The 19,613-nt window shown below is 48.5% G+C and overlaps 1 protein-coding gene across 1 annotated transcript in view; it reads left to right on the top strand.

Moving 5' to 3' along the window:
• MAMDC2 (MAM domain containing 2) overlaps positions 1–19,613 on the top strand; it is a 136,021-nt gene that overhangs the window by 50,468 nt on the left and 65,940 nt on the right. The window contains exon 3 of the mRNA XM_008142108.3: positions 18,900–19,171. Within this exon, the coding sequence (XP_008140330.2) occupies positions 18,900–19,171 (272 nt within the window). The remainder of the gene's footprint in view (positions 1–18,899; positions 19,172–19,613) is intronic.

The following is a 19,613-nucleotide window of genomic DNA, read 5'->3' on the forward strand; positions in this document are numbered from 1 at the left end:
GGCATCAGGCCTGTGATTCAGACGTGGGTCTCACCTGTATAAAAATGAGGCTGGAAGTCATAGACCCCTAAGTGAATCTGTACTAGAAAATACTGAATAGTGGTGGTTGAAACTGGGATTTGTTTTTATCTTTAGTAATGAAAAATGCAGATGTGGAAATCCAGATTGGCCAGAAGACTTCACCACACAGGCAGGAACCCCGGTCCGTCAGTGTTTCTTCTGTGCCCACAGTGATGCTTCCAATCCTTACCGTCACCTGCTAGGGTGACCAGTTGTGTCAGTTTACTGGGGCTGAGTTGTTTCCCAGAACATGGGGTTTTCCATTTAAAGCCAAAACATCCCAGGCTAACTGGGATGAGTTGGTTACCTTGTCACCTACTGGTTTTAAGATGCAACTCCAGCCCATTACATCCACACCTCCGATGGGAAGAAAGAGGAAGGGAGAAGAACCAAAGAGGCATGCCCACTGAGTCAGGCATCTTTAAAGAGCTTTCTTAGAAGCCCCATCCAACAACTTTCTCTTACATCTCTGTCTGGACTTTAGCCATAGACCACCTCTCCATGAAAGGGCGGCATGACAATGGCAGTATCTTTGCTGAGTACGTCACCAATCAAATGATGGGGCGGGAAGAGCAAGAGAGAATGGATATTGGGTAGGCATTTAGCAGTTCTGCCCCAGTGAGGAAGACTGGTCAGATTAGAGAAACCAGACCCAGACCCAGTGAAATACAAACACCGAAGAGACAAAGTAGAAAATTTCACAGAGAAGACTGACAAGCAGCAGGTGGAAGCTTGGAGCAAAATCATGAGAGTGGGCCCAGCCGGTGTGGCTCGATGGCTGAGTGTCGACCTATGAACCAGGAGGTCACAGTTCGATTCCCGATCAGGGCACATGCCCAGGATGCAGGCTTGATCCCCATGCGGGGAGCGCAGGAGGCAGCTGATCAATGATTCTCAATGATAGATGTTTCTACCTCTCTCTCCCTCTCTCTTCCTCTCTGAAATCAGTAAAAATTAAAAATAAACCCATGAGAGTGGGTGATCAAGGTGCCCAGAGGAAGAGCTCATTTTAAGATCAGGGGGTGGGTGGGTGGGAAGAGATCAACCGAAGAACTTGTATGCATATGTATAACCCTTGGACTCAGACAATAGGGTGGTGAAGGCCTGGGGCGGGGTGAGGGTGGGGGTGGGAGGTGAGGTAGAAGAGATCAACGGGAGAAAAAGGGGGACATATGTAATACTTTCAACAATAAAGATTTTTTTTTTTTTAAGATCAAGGGGGAGTCAGAGAGGTTAGTGTTGTTCCCGTGTGATTTTATAAATAAGGGCCACCTCTAAGGTGGAAAGTGCCACAGACTTCCTGTGAAAATTTCCCTCATTCCCCAAAGGCCAATACCTCAGATGTGGGAGAAGGTGCCAAGTCAATTAGAGCAGCGGTCGCCAACCTTTTGGACCTCACAAACCACCAGTGATCCGCAGACCACCGGTTGGCAACTGCTGAGTTAGAGGAAGGAGTTGGACCCTGTCTGCCTGCATTAGCACTCCCAGGACCAGGACAGTGCTAATCAATGGTGACACTGTTCAGTGAATCTGCTCTGGGCCCCACAATTTTCTCCAACTTCAATCTGAAGTGACACTACAGGAAAAAACCTCCTCTGGCGCCATTGAACATCATGGTCCCTTCCCGCCCTGACATGTCTCTGTGGAAGTTCTCCAGTCACAGGCAAAGCTCTGGCTCCATTGGTGAGAGGAGCAATGTCTTACCTATAAATGGACACAAAGATAACCAAACAATCGGTTCCCACCTGTGTGCTGGGTTGGCACTGAAGCTCCCACGTGGCCCTTTTATGCTGCTCTTTGGAGGCAGGCTTGCCTTTTTCCTTAAGCAAAGCTGCATTTGAAATTCTCCTCCAAACTAGAGCCTCTTTGCTAAACTAGGGAACGTTTCATTCTGGGAGGGGTTTCTTATCACTTGGGACAAAGGCAGGACTACAAATGCTGGCACTTCTCAATTAGAGATCGTTTTGCCATCACATATTTCAGAAGTGGGCCTTGGCTATAAAGCACTGCAAATTAACCATCCTCGGTACATTGATTTCTGGGAGATTTAGATTTAAGCTCATCTCTTAAATCTCATCACCTCCTTCGCCAAGGAAGTTACCCATGAGTCAAGACTTTCATGCAATTTGATTGCATGGGAATGAGAAATTTCTTGAACTTGTTACTGAGGACTTCATATGCAAGGAAAAGGAAGAAAAGCCATTTCTATCAAAAACATTTATTGAAAAGAGATGTGCCTTGAAGACCCCTTTCTAATCCAGCAGGGAGACTGGGAGGCTGGTGGGCGTGTTTATGTTGAATAGCAGGAAGCCTCCTGTTGTTTGTCAGCTAGAGGTCCAAATCCAGCCTAGAAATGGATCACTCATAGTGCCTCTGCTCAATGCACATGAGTAAATATTTATGAAGACCCTGGGCTGAAACTCTGGGCTGTGCCTTGCACATTAGGCTGATACTCATGGATGTCTGTGCTGCCACTGTTGCCCTCATGCTGAGTGGCTCCATAACCCTTCAATGCCCTACTCCACAATGCCCTACTCTCCAGAAGTATCTACAGGGGACAATGCCTGGGATACTCTGAGCCCAAGACTGGGGATTGGGAGGGTAGAAGCCGGGGGGGGGAGGGGGGGGCGTCTCTCTGTCCACTGTCACTAACCAAAGCACAGGTGCAAATATGTTATTCTATATTGACTGGTTCTAACAATTTGTTAACATCCTTTTGGAGGTTAGAGATACTTGTACTGCTCTAGATCAGTTATAAGACATATCCTAACGTTAGAAAACTTGATATGTTTAAAAACCTTTCAGATTGGAGGCAATGCGGTAGAAAAGTTAATCTTGTTCCTGTATTATCAACAGGAAAGATACCTATAGAACAGCCTACGTGAATGAGCTTTCATATAGGAACTTGTAGTTCATCAGCTTCCCAGTATAAGGAGAAAGAAGACAACTTTGCTTTCCTGCTATAGGAAGGTAAATACAATTATGAAACGATAAATTAAGAGACATACAAGGAAATATTTGGAAGTAGCATGGTACAGGGGAAATGCATGGACTTGGAACCACACCTTGGTTAACTAGCTGTGACCTTGGATTGCTGAGTTAACCTTCACGAGTCTCTGTTTCTTCCCTTGTAACATGGTAATCCCCACCTGATAGGATCATTCATCAGTTTTAAGAGGGGAGAACACATGTCAAAAATCCAGTGCCTACAGCACAACGAATGTTCATTCCCTTTGAATCTTTGTTTCTTAACAGATGATTTTAGATGAATTCTTAAAGTCTTTGTTTATTTTCATATGATTAAAATTATATTCATATAGAGATTTATTAATAAACTCAGAGGATAATAGTGAAGTTGGAAACTTCAAACAGAAGTTAAGAATACTTTATGCATGTCATAGAAATTTCAGAACAGAATATTCTTCTGCCAGAGGTAATCAGTACATTTATAAACAATCGTGAGTCTTACTGATTGAGAAAATAAAATCAGGTCTTTTCAGTCCCAAATATTTAATACTGTTTTTGGCACATCAGGAATGCTACATCATTTATTCTCTAATAACTCAATCAACTGTTTTTGAGAATCTTTATGCCCATTGCATTTCTACACATATTTAGAAATTTGACATTTTAATTTTTGGAAAGTCTTTGATGTGCAAAGAAAGCACGATTTCTTCAAAACATAAGCTGATGGCTTATACATAATTGAGGATGCAGCTCCATGGAGACATCCTCTGGTTCTTTGCAAAAAACCCTTTATGAACATTTGCTAGTTGCTTCACATGCATTATTGTGCAGGCTGATTTAATCATATGATTGATCCCTAATATGACTGTCATAGCTGAGAACACAGTTGGACAATGGGATGGAACAGCGTAGAAGGCACTGGGACTTAGAGAAAGATGTGCCCATAGCAGTAAAGGGGGCACTCAGGAGAACGGATCTCTTATGCAGGGGGCAGAAGTTGGTGTCAGAAGGGCAGGGCAAAGCGCAACAAGTACAAGTAGCAGCTAGTATCGAGGAGGTCCAGTATGAGTGAGATGATGAGATGGGCTAACCATCAGGAAGAGCATGTTGATGGGATAGAAGGAAAAATAAGAGCCAACATTTTTGTGTTGTTTTGTTTTTAATATATTTTTATTGATTTCAGAGAGGAGGGGAGAGGGAAAGAGGGATGGAAACATCAATGATGAGAGAGAAGCATTGATCGGCTGCCTCCTGCACACACACCCCCACTGGGGACCGAGCCTGTAACCCGGGCATGTGCCCTTGACCCGAATTGAACCCGGGACCCTTCAGTCTGCAGGCTGACACTCTATCCACTAAGCCAAACCAGCTACGGCCATAAAGATTCTTTTTATTTTTTTTTTTTTAATTTCTTTATTGATTAAGGTGTCACATATTTGTCCTCATCCCCCCATTCCCATCCCTCCCCTCTCCCCCCGCATGCCCCAATCCCCTGTTGAACTTAACCTTTGGATAGGCTTATATGCATGCATACCGGTCCTTTGGTTGAACTCTCCCCCTCCCCCCACCCTCCCCCTACCCTCCCCTATCCTCCCTCTGAGGCCCGATAGTCCGATCGATGCCTCCTTGATTCTGGTTCTGTTCTTGTTCCTCAGTCTATGTTGTTCATCATTTCCTCTAGATGAATGAGATCAAATGTCACTAGATATATACTAATAAGAACTGAATGTGAGACGAGCAATAATATTTATGCTGACAGGCAAATGAATCAATCTGTAGCGAGCTTCCCCCTGGACCAACAGTTCTTTTGAGACCCAATTTCGATGTCCAGTAGTTCCTTATGTGTACATGTCAGCACTGACCCCTCAGCTCTGGATGGTGGACAAATGGTGGTAATGGAGATCCGACTCCCTCTGGTTTGGTCTCGGCCGAACCCAGGGGCACGGCGTCACCTGGACTAAGGGGCACGTGGCCTCACCCATACCCAAGGGGCGCGTGGTCTCACCCGGGCCTGGGACCCAGCCTCACCCGGATGGATCCAGGGGCGCACGGCCTCACCCGGACCCAGGATCTGGCTTCACCCGTACCCAGGGACGCTTGGCCTCTCCCAGACCCAGGGGCACGTGGCCTCACCCGGGCTTAGTTGCACAAGGCCTCACCTGGATCCAGGGACACATGGTCTCACCCAGACCCAGGAACGTTTGGCCACTCCCAGACCCAGGGCCACTTGGGCTCACCTGGGCCTAGGTGCACGAGGCCTCATCCGGATCCAGGGACGCATGGTCTCACCCGGACCCAGGGACGCTTGGCCTCTCCCAGACCCAGGGCCACTTGGGCTCACCCGGGCCTAGGTGCACGAGGCCTCACCCGGATCCTGGGACACATGGTCTCACCCGGATCCAGGGATGCTTGGCCTCTCCCAGACCCAGGGCCACTTGGGCTCACCCGGGCCTAGGTGCACGAGGCCTCACCCGGATCCAGGGACATATGGTCTCACCCGGACCCAGGGACGCTTGGCCTCTCCCAGACCCAGGGCCACTTGGGCTCACCCGGGCCTAGGTGCACGAGGCCTCACCCGGATCCAGGGACACATGGTCTCACCCGGACCCAGGGACGCTTGGCCTCTCCCCGACCCAGGGCCACTTGGGCTCACCCGGGCCTAGGTGCACGAGGCCTCACCCGAATCCAGGGACACATGGTCTCACCCGGACCCAGGGATGCTTGGCCTCTCCCAGACCCAGGGCCACTTGGGCTCACCCGGGCCTAGGTGCATGAGGCCTCACCCGGATCCTGGGACACATGGTCTCACCCGGACCCAGGGATGCTTGGCCTCTCCCAGACCCAGGGCCACTTGGGCTCACCCGGGCCTAGGTGCACGAGGCCTCACCCGGATCCAGGGACACATGGTCTCACCCGGACCCAGGGACGCTTGGCCTCTCCCAGACCCAGGGCCACTTGGGCTCACCTGGGCCTAGGTGCACGAGGCTTCACCCAGATCCTGGGACACATGGTCTCACCCGGACCCAGGGACGCTTGGCCTCTCCCAGACCCAGGGCCACTTGGGCTCACCCGGGGCTAGGTGCACGAGGCCTCATCCGGATCCAGGGACACATGGTCTCACCCGGACCCAGGGACGCTTGGCCTCTCCCAGACCCAGGGGCACGTGGCCTCACCCGGGCCTAGGTGCACGAGGCCTCACCCGGATCCAGGGACACATGGTCTCACCCAGACCCAGGAACGTTTGGCCTCTCCCAGACCCAGGGCCACTGGGGCTCACCCGGGCCTAGGTGCACGAGGCCTCACCCGGATCCTGGGACACATGGTCTCACCCGGACCCAGGGATGCTTGGCCTCTCCCAGACCCAGGGCCACTTGGGCTCACCCGGGCCTAGGTGCACGAGGCCTCACCCGGATCCAGGGACACATGGTCTCACCCGGACCCAGGGATGCTTGGCCTCTCCCAGACCCAGGGCCACTTGGGCTCACCCGGGCCTAGGTGCACGAGGCCTCACCCGGATCCAGGGACACGTGGTCTCACCCGGACCCAGGGACGCTTGGCCTCTCCCAGACCCAGGGCCACTTGGGCTCACCCGGGCCTAGGTGCACGAGGCCTCACCCGGATCCAGGGACACATGGTCTCACCCGGACCCAGGGACGCTTGGCCTCTCCCCGACCCAGGGCCACTTGGGCTCACCCGGGCCTAGGTGCACGAGGCCTCACCCGGATCCAGGGACACATGGTCTCACCCTGACCCAGGGATGCTTGGCCTCTCCCAGACCCAGGGCCACTTGGGCTCACCCGGGCCTAAGTGCACGAGGCCTCACCCGGATCCTGGGACATATGGTCTCACCTGGACCCAGGGATGCTTGGCCTCTCCCAGACCCAGGGCCACTTGGGCTCACCCGGGCCTAGGTGCACGAGGCCTCACCCGGATCCAGGGACACATGGTCTCACCCAGACCCAGGGACGCTTGGCCTCTCCCCGACCCAGGGCCACTTGGGCTCACCCGGGCCTAGGTGCACGAGGCCTCAACCAGATCCTGGGACACATGGTCTCGCCCGGACCCAGGGACGCTTGGCCTCTCCCAGACCCAGGGCCACTTGGGCTCACCCGGGTCTAGGTGCACGAGGCCTCATCCGGATCCAGGGACGCATGGTCTCACCCGGACCCAGGGACGCTTGGCCTCTCCCTGACCCAGGGCCACTTGGGCTCACCCGGACCTAGATGCACGAGGCCTCATCCGGATCCAGGGACATATGGTCTCACCCGGACCCAGGGACGCTTGGCCTCTCCCAGACCCAGGGCCACTTGGGCTCACCCGGGCCTAGGTGCACGAGGCCTCATCCGGATCCTGGGATGCATGGTCTCACCCGGACCCAGGGACGCTTGGCCTCTCCCAGACCCAGGGGCACGTGGCCTCACCCGGGCCTAGGTGCCCGAGGCCTCACCCGGATCCAGGGACACATGGTCTCACCCGGACCCAGGGACGCTTGGCCTCTCCCAGACCCAGGGCCACTTGGGCTCACCCGGGCCTAGGTGCACGCGGCCTCACCCGGATCCAGGGACACATGGTCTCGCCTGGACCCAGGGGTGTGTGGGCTCTCCCTGACCCAGGGGCGCTTGGCCTCGCCCGGGAACGGGATCCAGCGTCATCCGGGTCCAGGGGCACTTGGCCTCACCCGGACCCGGAGTCCGGCCTCACCTGGACCCAGGGGCATGTGGCCTCACCTAGACCCAGGGACGTGAGGCCTCACTTATACCCAGAGGCGTGTGACCACACCCAAGCCCAGAGGCGCGCAACCCCGCCCGCACCCGGGTCTCAGCAGGGCCCCGTCTTCCCGATCCCAATTCCTGCCGGTCAATCCCCCCTCAGCAATTCCCCTGGCCATCCTTCCGGAGCTCCAGTATGGCTGCTGCAGAACTCGTCGGGCGGCGGCTCGGCGAAGCTCCGGTGCACCCGGTGCATGGTGGTGGGCCGGTCTGGCGTCGCTGTGTCGGCCCTTGGGTCTGCATCGGTGGCCGGTCGCCGAGCATGCGCACCTGGCCGCTTCCGGGGCGTTGAGATTCTTGACGGACTCAGAGGTCAGCAAGCGCGGAGTCTCCCACCCCATGTCTCATAGGGGCTCGTCTGTCCGTGCTTGGCTGCCAGTGGAGCCGTCCCCTCAGCCAGAGACCGCCGGGGGAACTGCGCCAAGCACGTTCCAGGCCGCTGTTGTATCGCCTGAGCCATAGCTCTTTTGTGTCGCCTGAGCTGTAGTTCTTAAAGTGTGGTCTTTGGGTCACCGGCATCAGCATCATCCCACATCCCCCTCTTTTATTCTAGTTGTAGAGCATCTACTCAGCCAGCCCTATGGTGGTCTTGGATGGTGTCTGCTCTGCTCTCTTGTCGTAGTCTCAAAGTTGTTGTGGTAGGCAACAATCAGGCTTCCGCCCTATGCCTCCATCTTGGTCCTCCTTTGTATAGTTAAGTCTTGATTGGTGTTGGTGTCACTGGGGGGGCTCTCTTTGTCTATAAAGGAAGAGTTGCTGTGCAGAAGATACGTTTATGGGCCGGGTCTTGGTGCAGCAAAGCTTTGGCGCTCACTGAATATTCCCGTTGAATGTGTCCCTTATGCACGTGGTTGAAATCTGGTGTCATCTCCCACAGACCACTAGATGCCCTCGTTTCTGGGTCTCCAATGGGGTGTAGATCAGCTACTGCCTTAGGCACTCAGCATGGATTACAGCAAAAACTGTAGTTTCTTCCTCCTGTCTGAGTGGCCCTGGAGCAGTCCGACTAGAACAGCAGATCATCTGGTCCGCTGCCAGAGGGCAGTCCACCCACATGCATAAGCCGTTGCTTGGGGCGCAGGTGTGCCTGCAAGACTTGCGGGGCAGGTCTTCAAGACGTGCGGGGCGGGTCCCAGGGCGGGGCGGGGTCTCAGGGCGCCAACAGGCCATGGTGCGGCGAGCCTCGATGGCTGTGAGTCTGGTCCTTCTGCCTTCCATGTATCTAAGTCCCCTCGTTCCGCACTCCAGCGCAGCAAACACTGATTGCTGGGCGCACCTCTGCAAGAGTCCCGCCTCTCCCCGCAGGCATCTGGGTCTCCCGGGGTTCGCCAGAAGATGGGTTTCAGGGTGATGGAGAGCTAATCTCCCTTAGGTTTGGAACAAAAGCCCCTTTCCCCCGCCACCAGCCAGACCCACGCACCTCCACACCTCATCCCCTCCGATTTCGCTGGGTGCGAGGCAACAGAACAGCTTTTAACCTCCGCCGCCATCTTTTTCAAACTTCTCAATTTGTACTTCTTAATCCCTTCATTTCAGTCAACTCTACTGAAGTTTAGCGCCGCCGGGAGGTGCACGGAAAGGGCGCCCGGGCCTCCGTCCGGTGCGTGGTGCGCGCGTCCCGCGGAACCAGGCGCGCGAGGGCCGCGCGGCTGGGACGGGCGCTGGGCGGCCGCCGAGCTCCAGGCACCGCCATCGCCGTGTTCCGGACGTCGCCGCCGCGGCGTCCCCCCAATTTATACTTCTTAATCCCTTGAATGCAGTCAACTCTACTGAAGTCTAGCGCCGCCGGGAGGTGCACGGAGAGGGCGCCCGGGCCTCCGTCCGGTGTGCGGGGCGCGCGGCCCGCGGCACCAGGTGCGCGGGGGCTGCGCGGCGGGGACGGGTGCTGGGAGGCCGCCGGGCTCCGGGCGCCGCCGCTGCGGCGGCGTCCCCAGCGTCCCGGGCCGGGCAGCCTGCGGGGGCGGCGGAGTTGCGAAAGTGAGTGAGTTTCCCAGGGTTTTGCCCGGAATGGGGTTCAGTGCAATCGGAGCCGGTGCTCAGCGCACTCCGGAGCCTTTATCTCCTTCCTGCCATTGAACTCCGGCCAGGTCATCAGCCGCCCCCTCCTCTCCGGTTCCATCCTCCCCGCAGGCGCGTGTGCTCGTGTCTCCGCCCGTTTCTCCATACCTCAGGCTTTTACGGCTTCCCCGACTGTCCCCGTGGCCTTCTCCTTCCCCCCAGCTGTGGGCATTTCAGTCCGCCAGCTCTCCTGTGGTTCTGGACGATGTCCGTTCTGACCTCTAGTTGTATTTTTGAAATTGTTGTGCCCGGCTGCAGGTTAGGTGTTTAACCTATGCCGCCATCTTGGTTTTCCTCCTAAAGATTCTTTTTACTGAATTATATTCTAACACTTGGTTAAGAGCCAACATTTATTAAGAGCTTACCCTGTGCCCTTGGGCACTGTGCAAAGGGCTCTCCTTACATGTTCTTATTTGATCTTTTTAAAAACTCTGCAGCATGAGTATTTAGCATCCCCATCTTACCAATGAAGAACCTGAGTCTCAGATAGTATAAGTAACTTGCCCTAAGTGACATGATTTGTAAATGTAAATGGTGTGACTGGGATTGGAACCAACATCTGGCTGACATAATACACGCACTTTTAACTATTCTACTGCACTGCTTCCACGGGCAGGACCCAATCCCGAGAGGCAGGCAGGAGGCATTCAGGAAATCTAGTGAGAAGACCCTCACCTGAGTCCAGGGGATGAACTTTTCACCCCCCTCCCCCAAAAGCAGTGTCATTGTCTTAGACATGTGAGGCACTAAAAGCTAAACAAAATAGAGACATAGGCATCGTTATTAGACCTGGGTTATGAGGTTTCAGCTGGAATCACACCAAAGATGAAAATGCTGAATTCCACTTTAGATGATGATTAATCCTGGGTGAGAGCCAGGGGCTTAGCTGTGAGGAAGTGAACCATTGAGGAGGGGCAGCCAGGAGGATCCGAGCCCTAACAAGGATAAAGGTGTAGATTTCAACACCACAGGGTCAGTTAAGAAATGAATGAAGACTGTTTTCACATCAGCATTAAAAATGTGCTGCTGATCAGCTACCTGAGCAAATAACAGCTCTGAACCCTATTGGAGAAAGAGGAAGGCAATATAAATTCCTTACTGTCTCTGGGACAACTAAAAGACTCCTCCGCCTGATGATAAGAAACAATTAACATTACCATAACAAAGAATTTATGTATATACTGGAGGCTCGGTGCACGAAATTCGTGCAAGGGGCTCAGACCTCACAGCCGCGGCAGCTGCCTCTGTCCTCGCAGCCCCAGTTTTGTCTGGAAGGTCGTTTGGCTGTCTGGTCTAATTAGCATACTACCCTTTTATTATTATAGATATATCTTCATTTTATTGGGTTCTCACAATAATCCCAGGTATATGAAGTCATATCTCACTTGAGCTTTACCTTCTAAATCCAGCACAAAAGGATACCATCAAAATTGCCATTGAAAGCTCCTAATTACACACTGTACAGCAAGCATGTTAAACGGCTGCGAGTCTGACATGCTTGTGTGTACAGTACACAGAATTTTCTACATATTATACTATTTCTATGTACAACACAGCCAATTTTCTTCTATGTGTTGAAATATATAAAGTAGATTTCATTTAGTGGCTACTTATATGAAAATTTTTTCGTGTGTGTGTATATATATATGTATATATATATACATATATACATATATATATACACATACATACATACTAGAGGCCTGTTGCATGAAGAGATTCGTGCAATAGGCCTTCCTTCCCTTGGCTTCCAGCACTGGTTTTCCTCCAGCACCCGGGACCCAGGCCTTCACTCTGGCCAGAGTCTGCCTTCTTCGTCTTTGCTACAGACTCAAGCCAGAGTCTGCCATCTTCATCTTCGCTGCAGACTCTGGAGTCTGGAGTCTTGCCTTCACTGCGGCACTCCGCTCCTGTAGATCCCTTCGCCCCCCGCACTCCCTCTCATAGCAGGCGTCGTACCCCACCTGGCCACTCCGCGCCTGGAATTGAGAGTTCAAAAATAAACTCTTCCACACCATCTTTGCCCTTCTAATTTGCATACTCACTCTGATTGGCTGTGGGCGTAGTGGAGGTATGGTCAATTTAAATGTTTGTCTATTATTAGGTAAGATATATATATGTATATGTATATTGCAGAGGTCAGATTGTTTTTCAGTTTAAATATTTGTCTATTATTAGGTAAGTATATGTATGTATATATTGCAGAGGTCAGATTGTTTTTCAGTTTAAATGTTTGTCTATTATTAAGTAAGTATATGTATGTATATATTGCAGAGGTCAGATTGTTTTTCAGTTTAAATGTTTGTCTATTATTAGGTAAGATATATATATGTATATGTATATTGCAGAGGTCAGATTGTTTTCAGTTGGTTTGTTTTTTACAATGAGTGACTTCCTAAATACTGAATGTATATATAACAGGACACCACTGTTTTATTATTCATATTTTGCAGGTAAGGAAATTGATCATACAGTTAGCCTATGCATGATGAAGTTTTTTAAATATGTTTTTATTGAGTTGAGAGAGAGAGAGATGGAGAGGGTGAGAGAGAGAGAGAGAGAAACATCAATCATTTGCCTCTTGCAGGCCCCCTACTGGGGTTGAAGCCTGCAACCTGGGCCTGTGCCCTGACGCAATCTAACCACTGACTCTTGGTGCATAGGACGTCACTCAAACAATCGAGCCGTTCCAGCAGGGCTTGCATGATTATATTTTGCAAATCCTGAATGGGGTCCACTGCCCCACACAGTGAACCCACACAATCATCACACCTGAAGGACAGTACATTCATTAGCAAACAGAATTGCAGGGATGCCAAGAAGTCCCCCACGACTCATGCCCTGATCACACTGCCACAGTGACGGCCTGGGATTTAGAGCTGTCACGCTGTGCCTTGGCTACTGAAAGCCACTGATACATTGAGCTCTAGCTATGCACATGTGTCCAGCAATTAAGTGTGACCTCAAAACTCACTTCTTTATGGCTGCCTTCATTAAACAGAAAAGCCTTGTCTGTTACTGTCTTCTGATGCCTGCATGTGACTAGCAGACATGTTCAGACCCTGAGGCACCTGGAGCCTGACCTTTTGGCAGGGTGGTTTAATTATTGGTTTTGATTGTCGACTTACTTAAAAAATATCTGTTTGGAAGTTTATGGCTCTTTTCTGAACCCTTTAGAACGATTTTATCTTTTCCAATAAATGTCTCTTAAATCAGTTCGAATTGCCTAAGCAGCAGTATCTGGAGAAGATTCTGTCCTCCCCCTGTCATCATGTCTCCAACACTGTGCCTAGTAAATCTCCCCAGACCCTTGGGCTGATGTGTCATAGAGAACAACCCATTCCACGTGTGATTTCTGCTATTCTTTGCCTTTATTTGTTTGTGTCTGCTTTAACATCTCTGAACCATTGTTTGCTGTTCTTACCATTTTAAAAATATATGGAAAGTGAGTGTTGTCAGCAGGAATGGTGGATTAAATACTTCAGAAAATTCTGTCCCCATAAAAGCAATGAAAATACTGCCAACAGTTGTCAAAATCAGCTTTTTAAGAACTTGAAATTAACCAAAGATTCACAACATTTGGGAGCATTTACTCAAGAAAAAGACTGAATACATTAAGAACAGTAAGCTTTGTGTTATTTTAACTTATCCTGTTCTCATCCTGATCTTTAAATTCGTATGGAAATTAAAAGGACCCAGATAATGTAAACAGTCTTGAAAAAGACTATGATGTGGGAGAGCTCACATTTTCCAGTTTAAAAACTTACTAGAAAGCTTTGGTAAGCAAGATGTGTAATACTGATGTAAAGACAGACCTGGAACTATAAAATAGAATTGAGAGTTCAAAAATAAACTCTTATATCTATGCTCAATTGATTTTAATCAAGGATACCAAGAGAATTTAATGGACAAAAATTAACGCAAAATAGATCAAAACCCTAAATGTAAGATCAAAACCTAAATGTAAAACCTAAAACTATAAAACACTTAGAAGAAAACATAGGCATAAACCGTCATGACCTTAAATTAGATAATGGTTTCTTAGCTATTACACCAATAGACATTTGGACTTCATCAAAATTAAAAACTTCTGTAATTTAGAGGACACACCATCAAGAAAGTGACAAGACAACCAACAGAACGGGAACAAAAATAATTGCAAATCGTGTATCTGTTAAGAATACATAGAATTTCTTATAACTCAAAAAGAGAAATAACCCAATTTTAAAATGTGCAATAGACTTATACATTTCTTCAAAGATGACAAATGGCCAATAAGCACGAGACAATGTCATACAGCATTAATCATTAAAGAAATGCAATCAAAAGCACAATTAGATACCACTTCACATCTACTAGGATGGCTCTAATTAAAAAAAAAAGATGGACAATAACAAGTGTCACTAAATGTGTAGAGTTATAGGAACTCTCATACATATGGACTAGTGGACATGTAAATGTGTTGCCACTTTAGAAAACAGTTTGGTAGCATCTCAAAAATGTAAATACAGAGTTACCGTAAGATCTAACAATTCCACTCTTAGACATATACTTAAGAGAATGGAAACTTACGTCTGCATAAAAACTTTTACACAAATGGTTACAGTAGAATTATTCATAATAGCTAAAAAGTGAAAACAACCCAAATGTCCATCAACTGATGAGTGGATAAATAAAAATAAAATCTGGCATATCCATAAAATGGAATATTATTTAGCCTAAAAAAAGAATGAAATGCTGATACATGCTACAACATGATGAACCTTGGGAGCATTGTGCTAAGTGAAAGAAGCCAGTCACAAAAGGGCACATCTATATATATAAAAGCCTAAGCAACCGAACAATCGAACAACTGGTCGACCAGTCGCTATGATGCGCACTGACCACCAGGGGGCAGATGCTCAATGCAGGAGCTGCCCCCTGGTGGTCAGTGCACTCCCACAGCTGGAGCGCCGCTCAGTTGACTGACAGGCGCCAGACGCTGTGCTCACGGCTGATGAGCGCCGCTGCTGTTGCTGCTGCGGCAGTGTGATTCTCTCAGCAGTGTGAGCCTCTCCCGATTGGGACTGACTGGGCGCGAGCCCACAGAAGGCTCAGTGGGGCCGGAATGAGCGGGAGCAGCAGGCAGGAGCGGCAGTTGGACTGCCAATTTTGGCCGATCCCCACAGGCCACGCTGAGGGACCCATGCACTGGGCCTCTAGTACTACATGATTCCATTCATATGAAATTTTCAGAATAGACAAATCCATATAGACAGAAAGTACATTCGTGGTTTCCAGAGGCTAGAGGGAAGGAAAAATAAGGAATGACTAATAATGGATGTGGGATTTCCTTTTGGGGTGATGAAAGATTCTAGAAATAGATAATGGTAATAGTTGCACAACTTTGTGACTATGCTAGAAACCTGAGTTGTACTAAAAGGGTGAATTTTATTATATGTAAATTATGTCCAAGATTAACTTTCAGATATCATTCTCATTAGAATGGAATAAATGAAATATTTCACATACCAAGAAAACCTCATTAACTCACTCAGTGGTAAAATGATTCTTTTTAAAAAAAATTATCTTTATTGTTGAAAGTATTACAGATGTCCCTTTTTTACCCCCATTAGTCTCCTCCACCTCACCTCTGCTCCATCCCCCTTTCACCTTCACTGCACTGTTGTCTGTGTCCATGGGTTATGCATATATGCATATAAGTTCTTTGGTTAATCACTCTCCCCTCCCCACTCTCATTCCCCTGCTCCCCTTTCCCCCTGAAATTCGTCAGTCTGTTCTATGCTTCTATGTCTCTGGATCTATTTTGGTCATCAGTTTATTTTGTTCCTTAGATTCCACATATGAGTGAGAGCATGTGATACTTTATTTCTCTAATTGAAACAACTCCCCAAAAATGTTACTGATTTGTTCTAGAATAGCAATTTTATTAGTGACAGTCTAAGGTAAGGCACCATCCCTGATATCAATATCTCTCGTTCTTTCTTCATTTTCTAAAACTTCTTTAAAACATACCATGTTCCTTCTGGTTCAATTCAGCTCTAACATGACCACAAAATATACTCTGACACGGAAGCTACAAGCAAGGGTAACAAAGAGTTTTAACTCAACTGCCAACTCAGATTGATTAGTTGAGTTTAGAGAGACCCTGAGGCTGTGTCCAGACTGGGCAGAGAAGGAAATGTGATTAATAAAATCTGTCTTGAGCTTGGCAGTAGCAGTAGAGGTGCACACCACTTGGGCTAGTCATTTTATCTAGGAAAAAGTGTTATTCTGCCGGTAGATGCAAAATCAGTTGGGTAGATAAATCTTTGGATGGATCATAATGCAGCTAGTAGGCACATTCACACAGCATGACCTAAAAATGAATTTGAGACCTGTAATTTACATGCAAAGTCCCAAAATTTGGAAATAGTCAACATTTATGGCTGAGATGTCAAAAGCACTCAACAAATAGCACTAACTTTCTTACTGTATAATATCAAGGTATTTTAAATAACATGTTTTATACAGTGTTTGCTCTCAAGGTCCTTAATATGAGAGCATTAGCATATCCTTATAATAAAATCTGATATAGTGAGAGAGAATGTCAAGAGAGTTTTTTTATGTCATTCATTGAAAATTCAAGATAGTCACCAGAAGATGGACTCTGTAAGCCTGCTATAGCACACATTAACTTGATCATTGCCTCCCGGTAGAACTGTCTCCTCCTTCCTTTACTTGCAATAGAAGCCTGCTCTTTCTTTGACAGATAAGAGGTGTCTAGAAAACAGTTTGGCAGCTCCTCAAAAACGTAAATACAGAGTTACCATCTGAGCTAACAATTCCACTCTTAGACATATACCTATGAGTCCTGTTCCTCTGTCACATATGGTAAAACAATGGTTCTCAAATTGTGGTCCCAGACCAGCAGCATCTGCGTCACCTTCTCAGAAATGCAGTCTGTTAGAAATGCAGCATCACCGCAGACCTGCACTCTAGCAGTGTGCCCAGCAATCTGTGTTTGTCCAGTGACTCTGGGCTCTAGCTTGAAAGCCGCTGCTGTGAGTTGTTCCCTTCTAGAATGGGAAAAGGAAGAAGGGAAGAGAACAAGAGAAGTTGGGGATGTGGGCCTCGGTTGGCAGCAAAGTTGGCATGTGATGTGAACCTCCAAGGACCTCTCCTATACCCCATGTACCAACTCCATATTTACTCAGTAAAGGTTTGAGGTGCTCCAAGGATCTCCCCTAATCCTCATCCCCACCCCACCCCACCACCAGACTGCTCAGAATCCCTTCTTTGGATTAGTAGGGGAGTGGGAAAGGAGGATGGCACTTCTACATGCCCTCATGTTAAAATGAAGCAGTATTATCCAAAAAAGGATTGGCATCAACACCCTGTAGCTAGTAAACACGTGTGAAGACACAGAACAGTACCTGGTTCCTAGTGACTGTTCACTGTATATAGGAGGTAATGGTGTTGGTGACGATTAGGGCAAGGGCCAAATTTCTCCACAGAGGGTACTTGGGTTGGCATCTAGAAGTAGTTGCTATTTGCACCCAGTGGGTGGTTGTTATGTTAAGAAGACTGCCAGCTGGAGGTAGATCTTGATCTGGAAACCCTTCAGAGGCAAGTGAGGCTCCCTGAAGACAATGCCCTCACAGTGCTCCAACTGTGAGGATGGTCATTAGCTGAAGGGCTGCTGGCCTATTGGTCCTTGCCACAGAGACAAGGATCCTGGCTGGGATTGGCATGTGGGGCAACAAGCATTGTAGGAGGGACTGAAGAACATCAAGCGAAGCAATGAGACATTTCAGGGCCTTAGTAATAAGAGTTTAGTGTTATGAATCCCAAGGGGTGGAGTAGATGGTCACATGACAGCAGGCAGCAGTTTAGATGCTGACCACCAAATGTGGAACCTCTGAGCAAGCTTGCGAGTCTGCAGGCCAGAAAGGCGGTGGGTCCCTGAGACCCACAGGCAGATCAGATCACGGCTATAGGGAGCTGATGACCAGAGTTGGATTTGGAAGGTTCAAGTTAGGGTTCTTGGTTCCAATCCTTTTTTTTTTTTTTTTTTACCCCCCCATGGAAATGCTGTTCAATATCCTGATGTAGCCAGGAGAGCACCACTTGTCACTATTAGGAATATAGGGGGAGGAGGGAAGTGAGATGGAGAGTGGAAAGGGAAAGGTGAAGGGGGAGGAACAGGAAGAGGAAAAGGAAAGGAGAAGACAGAGAGAAGAGGAGACAGGGAAAAGGAAAAAGGAGGGAGTGAGGAAGGGGTAGAAGGGATGGAGGAGAAGGAAATAATGATTGCTAGTCCCAGAGTGCCCACTGCTTTCCTTGCCCTGTCCTACATGTTTTGCATGTGCTTCTCATTTGGTTATCTGAACTATGACACTGGGTAATGGAAGAGCCTAGAGACTCTTAAGGAGAGTCGTATTTCTAAAGAAAAATAGGTTACAATGAACTTTTTCTGCTCAGGCCCCAACACCTGAGGGAACCAAGTCCATTCAATCTACGAAAACGATGCACGTTAAATGGAGTTGAATCGTTAGGAATGAGGGGAAGCTATGGAAGAAGAAGGCTGAGTTTAAAATGGTCTTGGGTATTTTCTTTACTCGTGCTGTTCCTCCTGATTCTGAAGCCCCTTTGCCTGGGTTCTCAAACTCATATGCATATGGGGACCAGGAAGATGAATGAAGTGTGTGAAGTGAGCCTGGTATAGGATGATTACAGGAAAAAGACACTTGGCTTAAATATCAGGAGGTAATAGGGAGTATAGGAATTACGACAAAATGGAGCTTATGTGCCACTCTCTGTAGAGGCAGCACCACTCAGCTCCAGCCTGTTGCTGTCACGTGCCATGTGTAAGTGGGCACAGTGTTGCTGGACCTTCTAATTTTCACAACAAGGCAGAGATCTGTTGACCAGGCAACATTCAGGGGGCTAAGGAAATGCACCTGAAGGCTATATCTGTCCTCAGATAGACTGGTCTACGGTTGTGTGTTTTCCTGAGTTGGCAACAGAAGCTTGATCCCTTCCCTATGTTCCTTTCTCTTCCAGGCCATTACATTTATGTGGACACCTCCTTCGCCAAGCAGGGGGATAAAGCCCTGCTGCTAAGTTCTGACTTACAGGCTGAGGAATGGAGCTGCCTGCGATTGGTCTACCAGATAGCCACGTCTTCAGGGTCTCCATCAGATCCCAGCCAGCTGAACCTCTACGTGAGATTTGAAGATGAAAGCTTTGATCGCTTGCTTTGGTCAGCTAATGAACCTTCGGACAGCTGGCTTATAGCCAGCCTGGATTTGCAAAACACTTCCAAGAAATTCAAGGCAGGTGGAATTGAGGAGGAAGGTGCAGGGCTTCTCCGTGGCTTCGTGCTATTCTGAGGTCTTCTGAAACTGCCGCCATTGAACTTAGTTTTCTTCTGTGTCAGTATGTGATGTTTTATAGGAGATGCATCAGAGAAGAATGGTAGAAATGGAAATTAATGTTTTGTTTATTCCTTAAAGGAGCTTCTTTCTAGATTTCTATTTAAATGGGACTTCAGCACAAATCTAAATGAAGCTTAAACCAAGTTCTTTAATGGAAATTTGTCTTCTCATGGCCTTTAAGAGCACATTCTCATTTCTTATCATTTTGTTTCATTCTTCTAAGTTGAGTGTGGTATATGTTTATGTTTTTTTCCCCTAATGCTTTGTTTGCTATAAATTTTAAGCAAAGCATTAACCATCATAAAAGGAAAACTGAAAATACTTTGAAAGAGGAAAACTA

This window comes from Eptesicus fuscus, chromosome 15 (genome assembly GCF_027574615.1).
Source record: "Eptesicus fuscus isolate TK198812 chromosome 15, DD_ASM_mEF_20220401, whole genome shotgun sequence".
NCBI classification, from domain to species: Eukaryota; Metazoa; Chordata; class Mammalia; order Chiroptera; family Vespertilionidae; genus Eptesicus; species Eptesicus fuscus.